At 51.8% G+C, this 20,682-nt stretch overlaps 9 protein-coding genes across 9 annotated transcripts; 1 reads left to right on the top strand and 8 right to left on the bottom strand.

The window, feature by feature from the left end:
- Positions 1 to 446: 446 nt before the first annotated feature.
- BJX68DRAFT_277938 (uncharacterized protein) lies at positions 447 to 2,713 on the bottom strand (the record flags this gene model as incomplete). The annotated part of the gene is made up of 4 exons (XM_071048422.1): positions 447 to 961; positions 1,147 to 1,592; positions 1,672 to 2,505; positions 2,586 to 2,713. The coding sequence occupies 4 exons, from the start codon at positions 2,711 to 2,713 to the stop codon at positions 786 to 788; spliced, it is 1,584 nt and encodes a 527-aa protein (XP_070895764.1). The 3' UTR covers positions 447 to 785.
- A 513-nt stretch (positions 2,714 to 3,226) lies between these two features.
- On the bottom strand, positions 3,227 to 5,159 carry BJX68DRAFT_269936 (cytochrome P450; the record flags this gene model as incomplete). The annotated part of the gene is made up of 4 exons (XM_071046483.1): positions 3,227 to 3,760; positions 3,808 to 4,602; positions 4,658 to 4,692; positions 4,772 to 5,159. The coding sequence occupies 4 exons, from the start codon at positions 5,157 to 5,159 to the stop codon at positions 3,227 to 3,229; spliced, it is 1,752 nt and encodes a 583-aa protein (XP_070895763.1).
- A 402-nt stretch (positions 5,160 to 5,561) lies between these two features.
- On the bottom strand, positions 5,562 to 7,216 carry BJX68DRAFT_243590 (eukaryotic translation initiation factor 4E). The gene is made up of 3 exons (XM_071041170.1): positions 6,724 to 7,216; positions 6,597 to 6,668; positions 5,562 to 6,542 (listed from the first exon to the last, which is right to left on the bottom strand). The coding sequence occupies exons 1-3, from the start codon at positions 6,919 to 6,921 to the stop codon at positions 6,075 to 6,077; spliced, it is 738 nt and encodes a 245-aa protein (XP_070895762.1). The 5' UTR covers positions 6,922 to 7,216; the 3' UTR covers positions 5,562 to 6,074.
- A 191-nt stretch (positions 7,217 to 7,407) lies between these two features.
- Positions 7,408 to 8,664, bottom strand: BJX68DRAFT_243589 (Mpv17/PMP22 family protein). Its single transcript, XM_071041169.1, has 5 exons — positions 8,500 to 8,664; positions 8,385 to 8,439; positions 8,191 to 8,296; positions 7,799 to 8,104; positions 7,408 to 7,736 (listed from the first exon to the last, which is right to left on the bottom strand). Exons 1-5 carry the CDS (start codon positions 8,508 to 8,510, stop codon positions 7,693 to 7,695), a joined length of 522 nt encoding a protein of 173 aa, XP_070895761.1. The 5' UTR covers positions 8,511 to 8,664; the 3' UTR covers positions 7,408 to 7,692.
- Positions 8,665 to 9,064: 400 nt separating this feature from the next.
- Positions 9,065 to 10,057, top strand: BJX68DRAFT_269933 (40S ribosomal protein uS5; the record flags this gene model as incomplete). The annotated part of the gene is made up of 3 exons (XM_071046482.1): positions 9,065 to 9,331; positions 9,485 to 9,742; positions 9,800 to 10,057. 3 exons carry the CDS (start codon positions 9,065 to 9,067, stop codon positions 10,055 to 10,057), a joined length of 783 nt encoding a protein of 260 aa, XP_070895760.1.
- Positions 10,058 to 10,407: 350 nt separating this feature from the next.
- BJX68DRAFT_152837 (NADP-dependent oxidoreductase domain-containing protein) lies at positions 10,408 to 12,264 on the bottom strand. The gene is made up of 6 exons (XM_071036696.1): positions 11,933 to 12,264; positions 11,744 to 11,822; positions 11,542 to 11,682; positions 11,368 to 11,481; positions 11,086 to 11,280; positions 10,408 to 11,022 (listed from the first exon to the last, which is right to left on the bottom strand). Exons 1-6 carry the CDS (start codon positions 12,089 to 12,091, stop codon positions 10,727 to 10,729), a joined length of 984 nt encoding a protein of 327 aa, XP_070895759.1. The 5' UTR covers positions 12,092 to 12,264; the 3' UTR covers positions 10,408 to 10,726.
- BJX68DRAFT_152842 (ADP-ribosylglycohydrolase family protein) lies at positions 12,263 to 13,782 on the bottom strand. The gene is made up of 3 exons (XM_071036697.1): positions 13,507 to 13,782; positions 13,181 to 13,460; positions 12,263 to 13,128 (listed from the first exon to the last, which is right to left on the bottom strand). Exons 1-3 carry the CDS (start codon positions 13,659 to 13,661, stop codon positions 12,568 to 12,570), a joined length of 996 nt encoding a protein of 331 aa, XP_070895758.1. The 5' UTR covers positions 13,662 to 13,782; the 3' UTR covers positions 12,263 to 12,567.
- Positions 13,783 to 15,046: 1,264 nt separating this feature from the next.
- On the bottom strand, positions 15,047 to 17,205 carry BJX68DRAFT_269930 (trypsin-like serine peptidase; the record flags this gene model as incomplete). The annotated part of the gene is made up of 3 exons (XM_071046481.1): positions 15,047 to 16,428; positions 16,483 to 16,977; positions 17,025 to 17,205. The coding sequence occupies 3 exons, from the start codon at positions 17,203 to 17,205 to the stop codon at positions 15,047 to 15,049; spliced, it is 2,058 nt and encodes a 685-aa protein (XP_070895757.1).
- A 1,279-nt stretch (positions 17,206 to 18,484) lies between these two features.
- On the bottom strand, positions 18,485 to 20,029 carry BJX68DRAFT_269929 (uncharacterized protein; the record flags this gene model as incomplete). The annotated part of the gene is made up of 3 exons (XM_071046480.1): positions 18,485 to 18,744; positions 18,793 to 19,155; positions 19,201 to 20,029. The coding sequence occupies 3 exons, from the start codon at positions 20,027 to 20,029 to the stop codon at positions 18,485 to 18,487; spliced, it is 1,452 nt and encodes a 483-aa protein (XP_070895756.1).
- Positions 20,030 to 20,682: the final 653 nt, after the last annotated feature.

The following is a 20,682-nucleotide window of genomic DNA, read 5'->3' as shown; positions in this document are numbered from 1 at the left end:
GCGGTTACAGATCCGGGCGTATCTGCACTCGAGGCCCTCTTCACGCCCGCGGAACCATCCACCTCCCAGCAGTGCCCCATTCGACTCGCCGGCGACAATCCCCGCCATTGCGCATTTCATCACCGGATCTGGGGGCAGGAATTTGGCGGGTCCGGGATGAGGACCCGCTAGGCCCTCTTCGCGCCCCTGAGACCGTTCACCTCCCAGCAGTTCCACATTCGTCTGGTCGACGACGATCCGCGCCGCCACGTATGCTATTACTGAATCAGTTGGAGAGAATCTGGCAGGCACAAGAAGAGAACTCTCGCAACGATCCATTGCCCAACGGTACTTCACTCCCAGAGCCGGTCGCTGAAGCTAGCAGCCATCGTCCGGCCGAGTGTTCTTCTACGCCCGCGGCAATCCAATCTCAATGCAGAGACCGGAATCCGACCTCAACGGGCCGCGACCATCACGGGTGCGCTCAACTTCAAAAAGTTATCCAGCTTCGAGACCAACGTGATAGGATCTTTCTACAAGAGCTAGATGCGAGGCTCAATGAATTAGCCAATGATCCTAACGCCACAATAGCCTCTGATGCCCCTGTCCCTCTAACCCCGCACGGGCGATGTAAGGCTGTTGTCGCCGGCTCAAATGTGGTAAATTTACCTAATGAAACTGATTCCTCTGAGCAAAACGATTCGACAACGCAAACTGATTCGGATGATTTCGTTATGTCGGGCATGACACCAGATTCCCCGGAGACGTTTGCAAGCGATGACTCTCTTCGTCCCTAGGACAAAGGATTATTGTCGGGGGTTGACTCCGGTTTGAGTGTTACTTGTTGATGCTGGTGGAGCTTCGCTCTTGAGAACAGGGCGGGAGAGTATGGGGTTGTTTCCGGGAGTGGACTCATTCATATCCACCGAATTAGTGTAATTGTCATAAATATCTGCTAGTTTTCGAAGGTAGCTGCTTATTACTAGACATATCTCATAATACCCTTCACTACCTTACTTATTTTTGGATCATCCAATAGTCATATCTGTTGACCTCCTCTCAGACTGTCAACTAATCTTTCTGTGAACACCTAAACCGCAATTCCGACCTGAGACTCATCCATGACTTCCTCCTCCTCCTTTTCCTTGTGCTCATCACTCTGCACACCAACACTCGAGTTCACATTCACGTTCCTCGGAATATTCTCTTTCAGGCTCTGAGGCCCACGGTACGGAATCTCTCCAACCTTCTTGCCACCCTTAAGCTCAATGACCTTCAGCTCAGCGGCCGGGTTAACACGCCTTCCCCTCAGGACAGGCTCCTCGATCATGCGCGGGAACAAGATCGAGACCTTTTTCATGCAGTGCGAGAGGTAGAAGCCCGCGTCGACGCAATAGTCCTTGAAATTGATGCACTTTAGACGCTTGGGGTCAAACCAGTGCAGGAAGGGGTCCGCATCGACGACGACGCCGGTAAGTACGAGGGTGCGGATTGACAGACGGTTGCGGGTGCCACCCATGGCCATGGCGCGGATTTTGGCCTTCTCGAGACACATTTTGTCGAGGTATTCGCCGACGCCGACTTTGTGAAGGAGGGAGCCTTCGCCAGTGCCACTGTAGGGGAAGATGGTTGGTTAGGAAACGTTCATGACTCTCATCTGGATAAGAGAGAGGAGAAATGAGGCTGACTTACTAGTACACCGGTTCTTCCATGGTGGTTTTGTTCAGCTGCCAGCCACCCTTGATGTAAGGCCACTTGTAGCCACGACGGAGACGGGGAGGCAAGGCCATTCCAATTTCAAGTTCGTCGAGGTTGGTGTTGAGCCACGCGGCCTGGAAGATGTACATTTGGTAAGACTGCATCATACCCGTGATCTTGAGGACGCGCAGGTTACGGAACATGCAGACAGGAGCCATTTCGTCAATGGGGAAAATGGTAGGCTTTTCTTCCTTTTCTTCGTCATTGTGCTTCTTCACGTTCTCCTTGTCGTCTTTGTCTTCTCCGCTGGGGACTGGCCAGAAGACGTCAATACCTAGGGTACGGCGATCCTTGGGTAGGGCTGCCCAGAGGGCCCCGCCGCGGAACTCCATCAGAGGGTTCGCGGGGGTCGCCTGGTCGGGAGAGAAGATGGGAATAGCAACTACTGGCTCTTCAAACTGCATTGGCTCCTCCTCCTCCCCCTCCGCTTCTTCTTCTTCTTCTTCGCTCTTTTCTCTCATCCTCGAGCTCATCCTGTTGAAAGTGGACCTGATCAGCGAGTCCGAGCGACGGACGTCAGGCGTAACACTAGAGGAGCGGCCGCGGTTGTTAGAGCGAGACCGAGAGCGGCAGTGTCTAGCAAGCTCAAGGCTACGAGAAGAAGAAAACAGGTTCAAGCTGAGAGCATCGCTCATGCTAAAGCGTCTGCTTCTCTTCTCAACAGCTGTCGCTTCGACTGCCTCGTCCGAATCAACCGCGATAGTGTTGATAGAGGGTGCGCGAGGCACCTGCTCCGCGCCAATGTTGAAAGGAAACCTGGTATGAAGACTCTGGTCGTGCTCTGGGTAAGCGAAGCTTGTTAGACTTGAGATGGCCGATAGTGTTGGCGAAGAGAGTCAAAAGAATACTTACCAGCTTCGATCTTGGCGTTGGTATGTTTGTTCCAGTCCTCTGCGTCTTTCCAAAAGTCTTCTCCAAGAAGAGTGGCCTTCCAGTGTTCTGGAAAGTCGTCAATCCCATTTGTTCTGGGCTCCATGGTGTCTTCTGTTGACATGGCGATGACAGGTGAAACAGGTAATCACACTGCGTCAAGAAAGGCGACAAGGAGAAAAAGAAGGGAAGAAAAACAGACCACAGGGAAAAGGTAAAGACAGAGGGCAATGTGGGAATCAGAGTGATTGGGCTTGGTTGTGTTTGTGAATTTGCGCAGATTCCTCTTTCAGGCAACTGGCCAATCTCACTTCTAAGGTTTGTCCAGCATGCTGCATCAGGTTGGCTAGCAAGATTATGCAATTCATAGAACTAAAACACTAAGCACTTTGCAGGTCTCATCTCACAATGAGACGATACCGATGATTTTTCTTCGATCTTAGAGCTTGACACCACGCTGGAATTCTCAGCCCCATGCCCAAAGGAACATCTCCGAGATCATAGAACAGACTTCAATCTGAAAGCGCAAGGGGAGAGTTCAACTGTTCAGACACAAAGAGGTGAGTTGGGATGGTCACTTTACAGACACCATGGGTGGTCTCTTACCCTGCGCTACTTTTTACTGACTCTCACCCCGTTCCCGAAAGACTAGAGGCACGTCCTGGTTCATAGCCAGTGCAATCATCGAAGCGCTATCTTCAAGCGCCCTTTCAGCCTGTTTCCGGCCTTTTTCTCCTTTCTGCGCCAGTTCGATCCGATATTGGCGGAGAATAACTGTCAAGGCTATCACGACTTCGACTTGAGCGAACTTCTTCCCTAGACATGCACGGACACCATCACTGAATGGGATATACGCTCCTCTGACGGGCTTGTGGATGGTCGAATACTCCAATCCTGGACTGTTGAGACCTGTCAAGTCCGCGTTTCTCGCGAGATAACTTTCCTTGTTTCTTGCATCCCATCTCTGAGGGGAGAATCTCTGGACATCTGGTCCCCAATACTCTTCTGAATAATGGAGACCATTCATGTTCAGATTTATATTGACTCCCTGCCCGAGGGGGACATCTCTATCTTGATAGTGGATAGACCTCGCCTCATTGCCTGTCCACTTTGGAACCGTCACAACTGGAGGGTAGAGACGCATTGTCTCGAGCTAGTGATTCGGTCAACGCTGCTCCATACCTGAGCCCCAAAACTCACCATAACACACAGCGGAGTTACCAGCTTCGGATAGACACTCTCTTCATTCCAGGCCTCGACATCTGCAGGTTCGTCTGTTGTTGCTTCAACTATCCCCTGCCAAACCCACTCCTGTACGTCCTGGTGCAGAGCCAAGAGCAGGAGAGCGTAACGCAAGGTCGTTGCTGTAGTCTCGTGCCCTGCGATAGTGAATACGTGCCCGTTGCTGATAATTTCTTGGTCAGAAAGACTCCCCGCCGTCGAGGTTGACCTATCCCTTATCATCTCATGTACCAGATCCGAAGTGGTAGGGCTATCCTCCGTTTTCGCATTGGAAAGTAACCTCTCCAGGTAGTTTTTCAAGTCCCTATGCGCAGAGAAGCTTCGTCTCAAAAATGGGAAGAGAACTCGAGGCGCCCACTTGGGCAGTATAAAAATCGCGAGAATGACCATGCTGATATTAGAGCACATATAGTGGACTACCCCGCGAAACGTAAAGTCGAATCCCTGAGGAGGCGTCGGAGTGTCTTGGAAGATCCCATACCGCCCGTTTTTTACCTCCGCAGAGTTGTCCGCTACTGGTTTGAAAGGCATTCGTACCCCGAACCCTGCAGCGGAGAATACATTGAGGGCGAACTTGGGTACATCGTCTCGTGCCGTCTGGACCAGGAGGTCCCGAGATCCATTTCCTGTTTTCCATTGTTCAAGCATTTCTTGTACCAACCGAATGCTCTCTTTCCACACCAAAGCATCATTCTTCTTGTTGAAAATCGTTGCAGTTCGACGCCTATGTCGCGCCCAATGATGGCCCTCAGACTAGAATCAATCATCAGTATTTACAGGAACCATGATCTATCGATCAACTACACACCGTGACCACATTCGGCCCATACAGCTCAACACCCTCTACCACACGGTCAGCCGGTCCTCTCAAGCCAAGCACCACACCAGTTCATCACAGAAACCCCAAAATGAGTCAACTCACGATACAGCCAAATCGGCTTCGGCCATCCACCCCTCGCATGCGTAACCTGCACCACAACCCCTGCATCCGACACATTACACAGAACCACGCGCGGCGTAACCACCAAATAAACCTTCCCATACTTCCTCACCTGGCGGTCCTTCAGTACCCATCGCGAAGTAGAAAGCACATCTCGCAGGTTATCCCCAAGCGACGCGGGGAGCACATTGTCGACTATATATGGGAACCACCGCGTCTGGAAGTGAATGACTTGGATGATCCCAATGGAGAAGGGAGCGACGACGTATGGAAGTTCCGTGCGCTGCGCGATCCGAATGTTCTTGTATAGCCGTCGCGAATAGTCGACGATGTATAAGAAGAGAAGGCCCAGGGTAAGTGAAAGCCACATTGTGGACTATTTCTGGCTATCGGAGTTTGCGAGGGGCAAAGTCATCCTGTTTGGGACTCTTCAGTGGGAATATATATCATGGAGGAGGTCAAAATTCGTCTGACCCCTGGTGCAATCCTATCACACTTCAGGTGGAATCCTTGGGTTCTGGTGTGGGATATTTTATGGTTCGTGAGCGCATATCCAATCGTTCGAGCGCCCAGCCAACTTTAAGGCAGAGGAGAGGTACCTCTAGTATTGGGATTTTAGTCTCTCCTTTTTTGAGTCATCTTGCGATTTAATGTTATTATACTAGTAGAAGTTGGAGTATCCTACCTGCAAGCTGCAAGGTAGGGTACCTTATCAGTCGGTGGAAATATATCTTGGTCCACGAAAATGGACCAACACAGCACATAAACGACGACGGAATCAGTTTCGACTCACTGGAAATCCCAGGTGTGCTGCACCTAAACCGCAAATGATATACGTCATTCAGTCCATCGAATTCGCAGACCACCTATACAAGGGCTTCACGCGTAATGTTGAAGTTCTGTGTTATGGCAAGTGCTTGATATAAACTACGTGGACACATGAGAGTAATAACAGCGATTATCAATGTAGATTGTAAAACTCATGATGCTTCACCGTCGCTTTTCCGTTGTGGTTCCCCACCGCTTGTCTTTGCCCCGTAAATAAACTCCAATATAAGTGGTATAGACTCGTCAAAAATAAAGCATGAAAAGGTAAAAGCTCGTGTCTACTAGCAAGTCATCAACGGAGAAGCAAAGAGGTCTCGAGGGTAGCGTTCCGGTTCATCCTCCCCGGCACAACACCTCGTTCGTCGTTACCGCGACTGGAAATGCTCCATCGTCCTAAGTCTTGAAAGAATTTCACAACCCATGTATCATCAGGAAAAGCCCACATTGTTCGTGGAGTTTAGACAGTGAATTTGGCCTTGGCTCTCGTGCTGCCGCTGTGGGCGCTGTCAGTGTGTCCGGAGAATTCGACGACCTCGTTAGGTCCGAGGCGGAGGACTTCCTTGAAGCGTCGACCGATCGATTCAAGCACCTCCTTGCCTTGTGCAGGTGTGCGTCCGCTCTTGTCGCCGGGGATGGTCTTGCCCACGGTCCTTGTCCAGAGTCCAACACGGTAGAAACCCTTGCGCACATTCACAACGACACCCATGACCTCTTGGTCACCATCGTTCTCAAGAGTCTCACCGATTGCGGCCAGCTGTGCGTGCAGCCACAGGTCATCGATGGGGACCGATCGCTTGTCCTTGAAGGAGAATGACCACTTGCCACCGTGCTTGTTTTGCGGGTCTTCCCACTCGGGCCGGATGCCCTTCTTGAAGAGATGATAGTCTGCCTTGAGGCCAAGTTCGGACGTCGGAGAGATGTTGTTCTAGGCGAAGAATGGGTTAGTGGAGGTCGAAAATTAACAATCTGGATCTCTTACGTAGATGCCCCAGAATTCCTCAACAGAGTTAAAAGTGACAACCTCCTTGAGAAGGTCGTTCCAGTTGTCGCCCTGGGTATCGTTGGTCAGCATCTGGCCCGTCCGATCGGGATGTATCCATCCTTACCTTGCCACTAGGAGGCTTGGTGAACCAAAGTGTCCATTCATGCATCAGCGGGTGCTTCACATTGAAGTTATCTGGGTCGTGGAAGACGGTAATAGCGTCTCCATTTGTCTTCTCGGTCTTCTCTTCAGCGGCCACGGCAGGCGGAGGAGTGTTCTCGTCTGTGAGCGGTAGGGGAGCGTTCTCTGCGACAGCAGCCATTTTGATGGATGAAGGAGAAAATCGAGCGGGATCGGAGTGTAGAAGAGCGTACGAGCGGTGAGGTCGCGGTGAGATCGCGGTGAGTTGTGGATGAGGCGATCGTGGAAAGAGAAGAAAAGTGTTGGTGGGGAGGAAAATTTGTGTTGTCAAAGGCCGTTAAGGAAGGAGCAGCCTGGGAGCGACAGTGAAAGGAGGAGCAGAGGTGAAAGCGCGATGAGTGACGTAAAAGTCAAGAATCTGCTCCAGGCAGAGAACACGATATGCAACTGTGTTGTAAGACCCTGGAGGATATGATGAAGTTCTTGAGAGCCTTTTCTGAAGATTGCCGCAGCTGTCCCGCTTTTCCTTTTTGAGCCTTCTGGCGATCTGGACTCCTATTGGCTGACAGAGAGCCCTAACAAAACATGGAGAAGATGGAGAACCAAGATGAAGGACAGCCTTTTTATCACGTAGATGGAAAATTGGAAAGTCACTAAAGAGATAAAGTGACAATGAAGTGAATTATATTCTAGTGAAATCCAATCTAAAGCAGTAGTCCCGCATCTGCTGTTATCTATAAACCCAGGCATTCCTTCCGAAGCTCTATTTAATACACCCTAAGCACGACCCTCTAATGGATTTTTGTAAAGACGAAATCGAGAGCGAAATAAAGGTCGAAACGAGGTTGGAGCGAAGAGAAAGAAGGAAGAGAAAGAGAGAGTCAGGTCCAAATCCCTGAGTGAGATGCGCCAGCGGTATAATAGGGTATAAATATAGCGCCAAACGACTGGATTATGCTTCGCCGCTGTTGATCAAGCTGAGAATGCAGTTCCACCCTAGTGCAGTCAGTAATGCTTAAGGGCGCAGGGCAGCGCAGAACAGCGCGAGCGACACCTACCTAAGCTGACCACGTTCACGACGAGCACCCGGTATTCCAGCGGCACAAGAGCAAAGTTGAAACCCTGGACCATCGGCCAGAGAGCGAGGTTAGCCTTGTATCCTGGCGCGAAGCCGGCCTTCCACTTCTCAACGGGATCCTTGCCCTCCATAACAGCCATAGATCCTAGGAAGAAGGAAAGGTGGATCGGGGCGAAGAATAACTGATCGGCGGCGACACGAGCGGCAATCGTAGCTTTAGGGTTCTTGAGGACGACGTGACGCTGCAGGATGCCAAACCAGGTAGTGGCGGCCGGTCCAAAGACCGCTAGGAGAGAGTTAGCGCATAAGAACATTCAATAAGACGGGGAACTAGATATGCGATCATGATGTAACAGGGTCAGTTTGACTCACCACCTCCGTAGAAGAACATGCGACCAGTTCGTGCCATGTCATGCTTCTCCCAGCCTCTTCGATCGACTGCCTGCTGTGCAAGAACATCGCCGCTCCCGAAAAGCACCTATTTGCTGTCAACATGGGTACCACAGATATAACAACAAACAATTGGGTATATAATTGACAATAAAAGAGAGGAAAAGGCAACTTACAGCGCTAGTAACGCTGGCTGTGAGGATGGGCTGCTTTGCGAGCTTCGTCTGGTACCTGAATAGCGATTAAGCTTAGTTCCAGGGATCGAGACGGTTGCAGGGGTCGAGTACACACCACCGGAACATTTTTCAGAGTATGCAATTCAAATCGAAGTAAATGAAAGAAAGATTTCAACAGTTGAGCGATTGAGAGCTCCAGCGACCAACAAAAGATAAAACGGAGTGCAATTCAAAGTTCAATTCAAGGAGTTGAAAAAAGATGGAAGCTGGCTATAAGAACGTCACACCCCCAGACCGCCGATAAGAAGTCAGAATGCAAGCATGACCAGCAAAACAAGCAAAACGACGCCACAACGCGGGACTATTCTTACTATTGGCGCGGAAGAGGCCCCTAACAAGGTAATGGAACCGTCACATGACGGCACCCCATGCCTCGTGACGAGGGTCCAGAGCGGGATTCCGAATTGGGAAGCCGCTGAGGGCTTAGGGTTGCCGCTGGTAGGGCAGGAGCGACGGGCCTCGCTTAGCACACCCGCCCGCGAAATTTGCCGTGGGCGCCAAAACATAGCGGGAGTGGATAGTGATCGAGAAATCGACAACCTCCGACCGAAGTCGACAACACCAACGACAACCCTCCCGTCCGATATACCATTTCCCCTCCGGTACATCTACAATTCAAAATGGCTGACGCTGCTCCCCGTGGACGTGGAGGATTTGGCTCTCGCGGCGACCGTGGTGGTGACCGTGGCCGTGGCCGTGGTCGTCGTGGCCGTCGTGGTGGTGGAAAGGAGCAGGAGAAGGAGTGGCAGCCCGTCACCAAGCTCGGCCGTCTCGTCAAGGCCGGCAAGATCACCAGCATGGAGCAGATCTACCTGCACTCCCTGCCCGTCAAGGAGTACCAGATTGTCGACTTCTTCCTGCCCAAGCTCAAGGATGAGGTTATGAAGGTACGGAAGCGAATTTTCCACACGGACCGATTCGGACATGGCGCGGGCTACACAGGGTTTTGATTGCACGACCTTTGCTGTTGGGAAAATGCGCGCATGGGCTAGAATTGGGAAAGTGCAAATAAACCAGGAACATGGGCTGACAGTCCGCAGATCAAACCCGTCCAGAAGCAGACCCGTGCCGGTCAGCGTACCCGTTTCAAGGCCGTCGTTGTCATCGGTGACTCTGAGGGCCACATCGGTCTCGGAATCAAGACCTCCAAGGAAGTCGCTACCGCCATCCGCGCTGCCATCATCATCGCCAAGCTCAGCGTTCTCCCCGTCCGTCGCGGTTACTGGGGTACCAACCTCGGTGAGCCTCACTCTCTGCCCGTCAAGCAGAGCGCCAAGTGTGGTTCCGTCTCCGTTAGAGTACGTTACATTCTACAGTCATGAAAACGCGCAGCAGGAAACTCACAGAAAAACCAGCTTATCCCCGCTCCCCGCGGTACCGGCCTCGTTGCCTCCCCCGCCGTCAAGCGTCTCCTCCAGCTCGCCGGTGTCCAGGACGCCTATACCTCCTCGTCCGGTTCCACCAAGACCCTCGAGAACACCCTCAAGGCTACCTTCCTCGCCGTCGTCAACACCTACGGTTTCCTCACTCCCAACTTGTGGCAGGAGACCAAGCTCACCGCCAGCCCTCTGGAGGAGTTCAGCGACGTTCTGCGCCAAGGAAAGAAGTACTAAAAAAGTGCAGCGATGGGGTATACTAGCATGATTCTCGTTTTTTGATTCCAACAATTTTTTTCCTTACGGGGTTCAATTTTGGCTGGAGGGGTTATCCCTGGGATCTTTTATAACGCCTGCTAATGCAAACTTACGGTGCCACGAATGTAATTATTTGGGAGAACGAGCAAAGCAAGAAGCGGAGTCAATAAAAGTCTACCAGCCATTTTCGTCCTGGGATCTGCGTAACCTGGAACTGTGTCACATTGCGACGCATCTACTAATCTGCTAGATCTTAATCGACAGTTTACAGCGCCCAATGACGTCGAGTCTCGTGCAAGACATGTCGATTAGGGCTTCTTTCGCCTTTTCAGTCAACGTTCAGCCATTCTCCTCAAGAGTCAACGTCGACATTGACATCGACCCCGGATACGAGCAGAGTATCTACATCGTTCATGTTCTCGATTGAAAATACTCGTCCCTGCTTACAATGTTCACTTTCCATCATGCTCCGTTTGTCCATGTCTTGACTACTCATCCAAATACCCAAAGCCAGCGAACCTCCCACGGAAGAAACTTAGTGGTAACCACTAGTCAACCAATGTCAATCATTCAGACTCCATTCATCTCACCTCTACTGGATATATGGGAACCTGCACCTTCCTGCCCATTTTATATTACCCAAGAAGACTAATGGCCAACCATCTTCTGATGCGCCTCCCCATACCGGTTCCCCCTCGGCTTTGCCACATCAATTATCCGCCTCATCTCCTTCCACTCTTCATCCGTAAAGCTAATCTCCCTCGACGCCCAGTTCTCCTCTAGCCGCGACGCCTTGGTCGTCCCAGGGATGGCAATCATCCCCTGCGCGGCAACCCACGCAAGCGCGATCTGCGAAATGCTGCACCCTTTCTTTGCCGCGAGTGACTTGATCTCCTCGACGATTGCGCGGTTCGCGTAGAAGTTTTCGCCTTGGAACTTGGGGCCTACATGCGTTGTTTCGGATTAGTGCTGATTATGTTTCGCTGTGTAGAGGAGGGGAAACGCACTACTCCGTCGGAAATCACCCGGTGCAAAGTCATCCGGTGATTTGTAGTCAAAATTGTCGACGAGCCATCCGTGGCCCAGCGGGCTGTAGGCTACGTATGCAACGCCCAGCTCCTTGGCTGTGTCGATAAGGCCGTCTGTTTCGTGGATGGTCTCAAAGGCGGAGTATTCGCCTTGGATGGCGTCGATTTTGGTGACTATATTTCAGTTTGTCAGCGCATCGATCAGCGAATAAGAGAAATAATCTGTGGAGACAGGTAGGGGGTATCGCATAGCGAGCGTACTTGAATTCGCCTTTCGCAAAGTCGCAGCAGAACACTCGGAGAGACCGATATATTTCGTCTTCCCAGCCTTGCGGAGCTCGTCAAGGGCCGGGATTGACTCTTCAAGGGGCGTATCTGATTTCCGTTAGCAAGATATCCATAGGTTGTGGAAAAGCCAAAGAGCAGGGAGCATACTAGGATCAATCCGATGCAGATAGTAAAGATCAGGCGTGAACCCGAGCCGCTCAATCGTGCCCTCGATATACTCCTTGATATGCGCAGCCGAGTTGGTTACGCCGCCGCTGCCAAAGACGTCGATGCCGCATTTCGAGGCGACTGCGCGTTTCAAATTAGTAATTAGTTCGGGTTGTGCTCAGAAGGAGAAATAAAGACGCACCAAAGACCTTGTCGCGGACGTTATGCTTTCTAATGAAGTCGCCGAGAAGCTTTTCGTTTACACCGGCTTGGTAGACTACCTGGAATCTATATCAGCCTCACGCTCTCACGGTGCCACCCTTTCTCTTGTGGAATAGATAGATATATGTAAATATAAACATAAATATATACGTGCAGAGGGACCACTTACAGCTGTATCCCAAAAGGTACATCCCAGTTCAATCGCCTTGAGAAGCACAGGCTCCGCCTGCTCCAGACTGAGATTCGACCCAAGACCGTGACTGAGGCCCATTGCACCGAAGCCCGGCGAGGGGACAGTGATATCGGCAAAGGGGAGTGTTTGGACCATTTTTGCTTGTTTGTTCTCTGCGGAGGTTCTTTAATTCGTATGAAATTGGACGGGAATGTGTCCTTGAAGACAGCGAGCTTTATATACCCATTGAGTTGCCGGATATACTTCGGAGTCTACGCTCTGGCGCCATTGCATCACCACGTTTGAGCTGCTTAACTCCGAACGTTGATGACAGGAACGGTGCCAATACATGATTGGTCTTCACTTCAGTTCCACATTGCAGAATTCCAGGTTTGATTGGTAGTCTTGCATCAATGGCTCCACTGCCGACTGTTCTATAATCCGCTGGATCTTGGTTCACAGATGCTGACACTTGCAGGACGCTTAGATCTTCGTTGGTTAGACGAGGAGCATCTATCTATCCGGGAATTTGCCTGAAGACGTTTGCAAATCTCAAATGGAAGTATCCAAAGCAAGGTAAAGCCCAAAAGACCTGCATGCGTAAGGCATAATGCAATGTCCCAAGGTGAGTTCTAAGAACCCCGTTCAGCAAGCCTCACAAGCCCCTCCGCAACCCCACCGACAACATCCCCCTTTTGCAACCCCTCAACCCACCCCTGTGGGATCCCCTCAAACCCATAAAATGCCCCCGCGAGCCCTCCATACACAGCCCCAACAGTATCGGCATCCCATCCCAGATTGACTGCGCGCAACGCACCCTCACGGTACGAGCCCGTCGAGAAAAACGACCACAGCGCCGCCTCGAGCGTGGACACCACGAAACCCGAGGACTTGATATTGTCTTCGTCTTGCGATTCCCAGTCTGCGAGGCTCTGGTACTGGGATAGCCTTGCTTGGATTTTTGGGTCTCTGATGGGTGTTTCAGCGAGGGCGGTTGCGAGCGAGGATTTGCTATTTCCGTGTAGAATCAGGACGAGGAGTTTGGTGTAGAGTGTGCAGGCTTCGGCGCAGGTTGGGTACGGGTGTGTTACATCTGAGGAGGCGGCGGCGTTTGCGAGGGCTTCGGGCATGTTGCGGAAGTAGACGAGGGCAATGGGAGAGACGCGCATGAGGGAGCCGTTGCCGCAGAATTGCTGTGTTTGTTAGATCATTCTGAGTCCATCTCTTCTCTTTATGGAGAGGTACCTCGCGCTTCAACGTAAACTCAATCTTAAACCGCCCACCCTCATGGCCTTCAGGGTCGTCCTTTCGGAGGTCCGGCGATCGCTCGAAGTACTGTTGCCAGATAATGAGCGCCTTTGTTGTGGCGGCCCCGACGTCAAAACACTCGTCGGTGGCGGAGAGGTAGCCGTTGTCGAACCAGTTGATGTAGTTACGGATTGCAGCTTGGGGAATGAATTCGCCTTTGCAGTCGATGAGGGCCTGGGCAAGGCATAGGGTCATGGATGTGTCGTCGGTCCATGTTCTGAGGGCTTAGTTATGCTGGAATCCTGGCCTAACAGGAGACTCACCCTGGTGGGACGTTGAAATGCTCGTTGCGCTCAAAATCGGAGACGGGATCGAAGCTACCCCGCGGCTGGAACTCGACTGGCCCACCCAGGGCGTCGGCAACGGCCACACCAAAGATGGATCCTTTGATCCTTGATTGTATCGAAAAAGTCTCCATGGTGCTGGTTACAGAGTATGTGATTTGAGTGATGGAAATGATGGAAGAAAGGCAGAGCCGTTTGCTCAAAGTTCGGCCCCAGCTACCTGCCCGGCACAGCCTCAGATCAGGTCACACAGACGCGTCCAGAGCCTATACGAGCTTCATTCTGCCCAGTGAGACAATGGTTTGCACCTCTTGAGAAAAAGCGCATTATGGATCTAGCCACCACCAGAGATCCCCAAACGAATCGATGTCTCCTGCTAGATGCATGACGAAGGTAGTCCAAGTGCTCTCATCATAAGACCGGCATCTATACAGGCGGGACTTGGGGATTCTGAGTTTAGTGCCGTTTGAATAGGCGAGCAGCATTCGTCCATAACCTTCGCCCAAGGAATAAACCAGCAAAGCTCACTGGATACGACCCAGTTGAGTTTGAATGGGATGGTTTTCTTGAAGGAGGAAAACACCTGCTTCAAGCTTTGGTCAATGACCTGGTACTTAAGGCTTCAAATCAGACGCATATGGCTGATCAGCCACTAATTTTTGAAGTTATTCCTTGACAAACCCATTATACTTATAGCATACTCCCTAACTTGGTTACTTCCTATACCAAGAAAGTTCTCCTGTAAGTCTATTCCAGAAGACGGTTCCTTTTCTAGTATTAATTAATATATGAATAAAGTAGCTATGCACGTGTTGATAACCATTATCTACTCCTCTTTATTAGTCTAAAAGCCACTCTTAGCCATTGAAGCTGCAGCAAAGCACACAAAGTTTGACCCATTGTTCTTATCATAGCTTTGCAGTACATTTTAATAATATCTAATATTCTTAAAGCATAGTCCTATAGGCACTTTCATGGGCTGGAAAGAACCAGAAGCACGCCTACTAGTTAGATACTAGCTGGTGCAAAACAATAGTTTAAAAAAATGCTTAACAAGTAACTATAAGTATCTGTGAACTCAAGTGATTTTAACATGTGTTGGTTGAATGGAATTGCCCTTCCAATTTAATCACAAGCATCAAAGCTTGCCTTTGTATCCGCTGCATAAGCGGTCCCTTTTCTTTGGGGCGGGGGTGGATATTACTCTATGGAAGTACAGAATCAAACTCACTGCCACTGGCAGTGTGGTTATGGCCGCTGTGTTACCTATAATAAAAACGATCCAAAAGCAGAAAAGAAGACCTTATTCGATTCTGGCACAGTAAGCCCACGGTTATTATCCACTACATAAATAGACTTTGATTTTCCCCTCCAACGATACATAGGATAACGGAGAACTTTTTAACATCGGCACCAAGCAGCATCGCCCACGACTTCCGACAAGTAACACGTTGATTCAATGAGTAAGCCAAGTGAAATCATCAATCCGGTGGGTCTCTGAAATCCGTAGGCTGGAGATCTAAAACGCCTCCAAAAAGTCCAGCTCAGCCGTTGAAACCTGCGGCTGGGTCTTGGCCAGACTCTTGGTCATGCCCTTGGCAATGCTCCTCGCCATCCCCTTGGTGACGCCCTTGGTCGCCCCCTTAGCGCCCCGCTGGCGCTGCTGCTGGAAGCCAGTCTGCCGGCCGGCCTCGGCCTCGTTGGCGATTGCCACAAAGACCGGCGAGACGCGCCGGATGACGCCGGGTGCGACCTTGAGGATCATCGGGCCGTAGCCCTCCATCACCTCGCGCATGACCTCTAGCAGACCTTCCTGCTCGAGCGCCTCCTCGGGGATCTTGAGGATAGCCTGGAGTGCAGCCTCGGAGACGGCTGCGCGTAGAGGTAGGAATTCGGCGGTGAGGCGTTGCTCGTCGCTGTCGAAGAAGCTCTGCACCGAGAGGCGCTGACCATGCGAATACTGGTGCTGATGCTGATACTGCTGTTGCTTGTTGTACCAACTGCCACCGATCTGGCCGCCCTGGCCGCTCTCGACGAGCGGTCCGATGGTCGCGGGCAAATCGCGCGGAATCTCGAGCTTGTGCCATTGGATCTCGGCGTCGTCAGAGACGGCCTCGGAGGCGAGAGCGCTGAAGAAGCGCTGGGCGCGGTCGCTGCTCGATTCCGAGACAGCCTCGATGAAAGAGGTCTTCTTGCGGTTCGAGGTCTGCGAGCGCTTGGTGCGGCTGCCGACGCCCTGGTGGCGGAGGGAGGGGATGGGCTCAGCGCGAGCGTTTCGGCCACCCTGCGCGGACTTGCGGGCCTCATCGAGGGCGACCCGGAGGAGGGGTTCGAGCGAGGCGTTGACGACGGCCGGGCCGGCTTGCTGCACGGTCGGGAGGAGCTTCTTGACCACGTCAGTCATGTTTGCGAAGACGTTCTCATCCTGGCGGAGCTCGCGGGACATTTCCTGCACGGCGACGAGGGCCGCTTCAGCGACGGTTGCGCGTTCGGCGACGCCATTGAAGGCGTGGTCATTTACAAAGTTCTGCTTGTCCGTGCGGACGTTCTCGAGGACGGCGTTGGAGGCGGAGCTCAGAGCCATATGGGCAATGGCGCCCGAGGGGATACCCAGTTGCCCAAAGGTAAGGCTGGAGTCCGGGGAAAGAATGTCCCGCGAGATGGGCGAGTCAAACTCCTTGGCCAGCTTGAGGATCTCGGCAACGTCGTCGACGTTCTGCATGCGGGAGCGCAGGGACTGGCGCCGGGTGGTACCGACGTGCTGGTCGAGGGCTTCAATGTAGTCATCGAAGTTGTAACCCTCGGGGCCGATGGCGGTTGCGGTGTTCTTGGAGCCGCCTCGAGTGTGCACGCCAATGCAGCACATGTCTTCTTCGTCAAAGACCGGGGAGCCGGAGTTGCCTATGTTGTTAGCCGATAGGTCGAGTTAGGGCCAAGAGGCTGGGGAAAACACACCTCCATTGGGATCAATAGTGTACTCCAAGGTCTGCGTGCCAGACTGGTGTATATTCCAGCGAGTCTCTTGGAAGTCCTGCTGGAGTCTACCACCTGGCTCACCGTCCTGTCTGATATCGCCGGGGTATCCAACGACACCGATAACCTTGCGGGCCGAGGCTGGGGTGTTCTTGTACTCAATCGGCTCGACATTGTAGAAGGGTTCGTCGAGCTTGATGAACGCGAGATCCGCCTCAACGCGCTCGGCCTCGTTCCACTCGTTCGTGGTGGCGACGCTCTGGCCCGTGCGGAATTCGACTTCAGGGTTGTCGACATTCCCACGGCCCGAGTAGCCAAGGTACACCTTGACTTCGTCGAGGCGGCCCAGCTCATAGCTGCGATCGAAGGCGCAGTGGCCTGCTGTTGCGACGAGGTCATCACGGATGAGGAAGCCAGTCGCAACTGCCCAGTCCTCGCGGCTCTGGCTCTGGTAATGCAGGAAGAGCTTGACGATTGCTATAGAGACGTTAGATACAGATCATCTGACATGAGGAAGGACTTACAGCGGTACTTGCCGCCAGGAAGAATATCCTTCTTGGTCACGGGGGTGCGATTATCATCATAGTCACCCTTGCCCTCGTGGACGTAGTTGTAGGAGCGCAAGTGGGCGGGGACATTTTCAGAGGTCTGATTGAGGTCCCAGATGGGAATGTCATCAGACGAGCGCTCGAGAATGAGAGGCATGATGTTCGTGGAGTGGGTTAGGTTGGATAAGTGTTGTTTGGGCTATAGTACTGAAGATACTGATGGAATGGCTGTATCTCGAATATGTGGAGAAGTTGACAAAATCAGAAGGTTCGAGGCCAGGACACGCTGTACTTATAGCCCGCGACAGAGACTTCGATTCTCTCGCGTGGAGGCTGTGCAACGTCAACATCGTGCGCTGCACCTATCTGCTGATGCGGTGGTTGCTTCGATGTAGTCATGGCTTGTTTACGAGGGCCATTAGGCTCTCGCATGATGCCTTTGGGCCAGTTGGATCGAACTGAAAGCTTGCAGATTGCGTTATAGGTCGTGTTCACTTCTGCTTCAATAGGCCGGTTCAAGTGGGGTGAATCCGCTCGAGCAAGTTATGATCTCAACAAAGATCAGTAGTCCGGGGAGCCCTCGAAGTATAGCTTCCGCAGACGAGCGACGCCCGCAGCCCACCTTTGTTCCGTGGGTCAGGCTATTATCAGGAGTACCAGCCACTAAAACCTTGACCATCTAGGGAAGATGGACCATGATCTCGACCATCGGACCAGTATTGAGTCGCGCCCTCCAATTTCTCAGGGTGCAAGTCAATGAGGCCTAATGTGCTGTAGACTTTGTATCCGCAAAGTCACCATATGCCAAGTCGTGGGGTGAGGTATAAATAGGGTTACGCCTCTTTGGGGCTGATCGGCGAGGCACCTACAGCAACCACCAGAGATAATGCAAGGGCCCCTTTACTGTCACACCCTGTCTCACTCGTTCAATCAGCCGTGGATAGTAAGATTGTGTCTTACTTGAGTGTGACAATGGAATTAAACATGTCCGCGTGAGCCTAGACGGCCCTGCCCCAGTCCTTCCGCGGTCACTCGCATATCACCCAGTGCGTGTGTCTTGCTCTGCCATGCTGTAGCATTAGGTTTTGCCATTGGAGCTTCAATCTCAACTCCCGCACGTGGCTTTTGCACACAACTTCAGTTGCAAAGCGTAGCGTAGAAGATCGGCGAGGGGAAAAGTGAGACTCGAAGTGGTTGTAACAACTTCCGGAATGCGAATATAGTCAATAACTCTCCTTTAATATCACGCATTCAAGCAATAGCGATTGTGTATCTCTGAGAGTTCTAGCCCGTAAAGATCTCCAGGATACTGTAGTCAACTCTCCATGCACTATGTGAGATTCCGGTCACATATAGACCCTGGTCTTGGACCGCTGAGTCTTTCTGACTGCGGGAAATATACCCATTGAATATTTGGTGTAGAGGCCTTACCGAATCTAACGTGCAAGATAAGACTGTATACCCCCCTTTATCCGCTTCAAGTCGACGCCCGCTAGTTCATCCAAGAGGTTGAATAGCCCAAAGCCGTCTTCTTTTCGTCTCTCGTGTAAGCCGCGAAGCTCAGAAGAAAACATCTCGGTGGTAAAGTCGACGCGGCACGGGTACTCTACGGGAAGTCCATGCAGTTTAACCGGGCAGCACTTATATATGATCTTGCCTTTCAGAGGATATAGCTCGAGGGTACGCAAAGAGCCCACTATGAGACAGTTAGTAGAACACGGGTCTAGCTAGCTAGGACACGTACCTGGTAGACGAGCTGTATCATAAGCAAGAGAAATTTCAATGTTCAAGTTGCCATCCGGTATACGTCCATCGTCCATGATTTGATCTATCACTGCAAGGTCCCCGGCTAACTGGTCCGGGGCGTTTCGTTGAAGGTTTACCCAGTGGGAGCATAGTTGCGGTGCGGAGGTAATCTTCCAAACTCCGTTTATACCTGCGTGGTTCTTTTTCACGTTCGTGAAAAAGGCAGGGCATATCGTGAGAAGTTTAAGCTCCAAATATGTTATGCCGCGGAGGTTGAGGTTCGAGAACTCCTTGCAAAAATGAAGATGCGCAGGCTGTGTGAAGTAGTCCCTCGTGGGGCGAAGACCGAGGCTTGGTGGTCCTAATGAATAAGCCAAGGAAACGCAAGACGATATAGGAGTCTTACCTATTGGCAGAGATGCCTTGGTAGCTCCGACTGTGATATGCAGATTGGACAATCGTCCGCTGGAGATGGCAGATTCAAGGAACCGAAGCCACCATTCTGCCTTGCAATCTGGATTTATGGGTTCCAGTACACAGTGAAGCCCGAGGCGTCGCGATGGCCAAAAGAACTCTGTTGAGAAATTGTCTTCGGTTAATTTTCGATATATCTCGATGCCCATCCTTCGCTGTACATCATGTTGCTCTGCCCCGGCGTCTTCGCCCCAGGGTAGGATAAACGCATTTGGCAGGCCCACGAACTGAACGTGCTGCGACTCTTTTATTATATCACTGATACTCTTTCCCTCATCTATAATGGCACGGAGCTCGGATTGGATTGCCGAACTCTTTGTAGGCAGATACGGCCACTCTCTGAGCAGTATGGGCATGATGAACGCGGGAATAGTAAGGTGAGTGGCCGAAGGGACACAGCTGAGTATATTCCTGAGGAGATGCGCGTGGTAATGATGCAGATCTCTCAGCTCCGAAAAGAGTAAGTCTCTGAGTTCGAGATTAGAAAGACGGCCACGCCCCGTTGCTCTTTTGGTTAGGTCTTCCTGGACCTCCACCAGAAGCGGATAATCCAGGTATTCTTGCATTATTCGCGTCCGAGATCTGACCGTCCTTGCAGAACCATAATTGGCCATGTTCATGTGCTGAAATGAATAGTTGTCCCACGTAACTGCCCGGACAATCTTAAGCAGTGAGGCGTGAGATCGCAGCTCGACGAGGCGTTGTTCCATCTCGGTGAGATTCATCATGTCCCCAAGATCGACGGCGCAATGGCTCAGCATGGGAAAGACCTCGCGTATCTGCGGTAGGTCTGTCACGTTGACAAGGGCAAACAGACCACTCCTTGCACTGAGTCCCGCGAAGAGACTGCTCCGAAGGTGCTGAGTCCATGACAGACCGACCTGAGGTCCTTGCTCTGCGTGATAAGTTGAATGAGAGGGACATATGCGAAAAATGGAGTTTCATGGGCTTGTTGGAACAGACTCTCTGCCAGTGTCAAGGCGAATATCTCAGCAAAAAGGAAATGTGGCAGAGAAAAGAGCAGCTGGACTGATTTTTCCGAGGGTTTGCCAGGCATTGGGTGTGTTGTGGCGGGAACGCGAGGCCAGCGGGTCTCGACGTGGCGCCGGAAAGGCCGTACTGTCACCATCGGGCACTCAGGATTTCTTGCTCTTGTTCTAGCCATTTGGACGAGACGGCTGTTAGGTTATGGGAGTTGCAAAGCGAAAGTTGTCCTTCCTGCTGGCGGCGAGAACACGAAGACATCTTGGCGTCATTTCCCTTGGCGTGGACTATCTTGATTTGAGGGAAAGAAAGGAAAACACGAAGTGCATAATTGATTGGTACATTGGAAAGCGCAGGAAGGGGTTATGGGCATAAATAGTAGTCATGAGCACCGGAAAAGAGTAGCAGCAAGTGTATTGGATAGTGCAAG

This window comes from Aspergillus pseudodeflectus, assembly GCF_044049435.1.
Source record: "Aspergillus pseudodeflectus strain CBS 756.74 chromosome Unknown BJX68scaffold_44, whole genome shotgun sequence".
In the NCBI taxonomy this organism is placed as follows: Eukaryota; Fungi; Ascomycota; class Eurotiomycetes; order Eurotiales; family Aspergillaceae; genus Aspergillus; species Aspergillus pseudodeflectus.
This window is presented reverse-complemented; position numbering and strand designations above follow the sequence as displayed.

What these genes read in the sequence shown, in the direction of transcription:
- BJX68DRAFT_152837 (XM_071036696.1), bottom strand. Translation starts at nt 12,091, where the DNA reads ATGGTCCAAACACTCCCCTTTGCCGATATCACTGTCCCCTCGCCGGGC. An exon ending in CGTCCGCGACAAGGTCTTTG is followed by an intron (nt 11,683 to 11,743) that starts GTGCGTCTTTAT and finishes TGAAACGCGCAG; the next exon opens with TCGCCTCGAAATGCGGCATC. An exon ending in TCTGCATCGGATTGATCCTA is followed by an intron (nt 11,482 to 11,541) that starts GTATGCTCCCTG and finishes AACGGAAATCAG; the next exon opens with ATACGCCCCTTGAAGAGTCA.
- BJX68DRAFT_243590 (XM_071041170.1), bottom strand. Translation starts at nt 6,921, where the DNA reads ATGGCTGCTGTCGCAGAGAACGCTCCCCTACCGCTCACAGACGAGAAC. An exon ending in CCAAGCCTCCTAGTGGCAAG is followed by an intron (nt 6,669 to 6,723) that starts GTAAGGATGGAT and finishes AACGATACCCAG; the next exon opens with GGCGACAACTGGAACGACCT. An exon ending in AGGAATTCTGGGGCATCTAC is followed by an intron (nt 6,543 to 6,596) that starts GTAAGAGATCCA and finishes TTCTTCGCCTAG; the next exon opens with AACAACATCTCTCCGACGTC.
- BJX68DRAFT_152842 (XM_071036697.1), bottom strand. Translation starts at nt 13,661, where the DNA reads ATGGAGACTTTTTCGATACAATCAAGGATCAAAGGATCCATCTTTGGT. An exon ending in CATTTCAACGTCCCACCAGG is followed by an intron (nt 13,461 to 13,506) that starts GTGAGTCTCCTG and finishes CTAAGCCCTCAG; the next exon opens with AACATGGACCGACGACACAT. An exon ending in AGTTTACGTTGAAGCGCGAG is followed by an intron (nt 13,129 to 13,180) that starts GTACCTCTCCAT and finishes TAACAAACACAG; the next exon opens with CAATTCTGCGGCAACGGCTC.
- BJX68DRAFT_243589 (XM_071041169.1), bottom strand. An exon ending in CAGCCAGCGTTACTAGCGCT is followed by an intron (nt 8,297 to 8,384) that starts GTAAGTTGCCTT and finishes GACAGCAAATAG; the next exon opens with GTGCTTTTCGGGAGCGGCGA. An exon ending in CGTGAACGTGGTCAGCTTAG is followed by an intron (nt 7,737 to 7,798) that starts GTAGGTGTCGCT and finishes TGACTGCACTAG; the next exon opens with GGTGGAACTGCATTCTCAGC.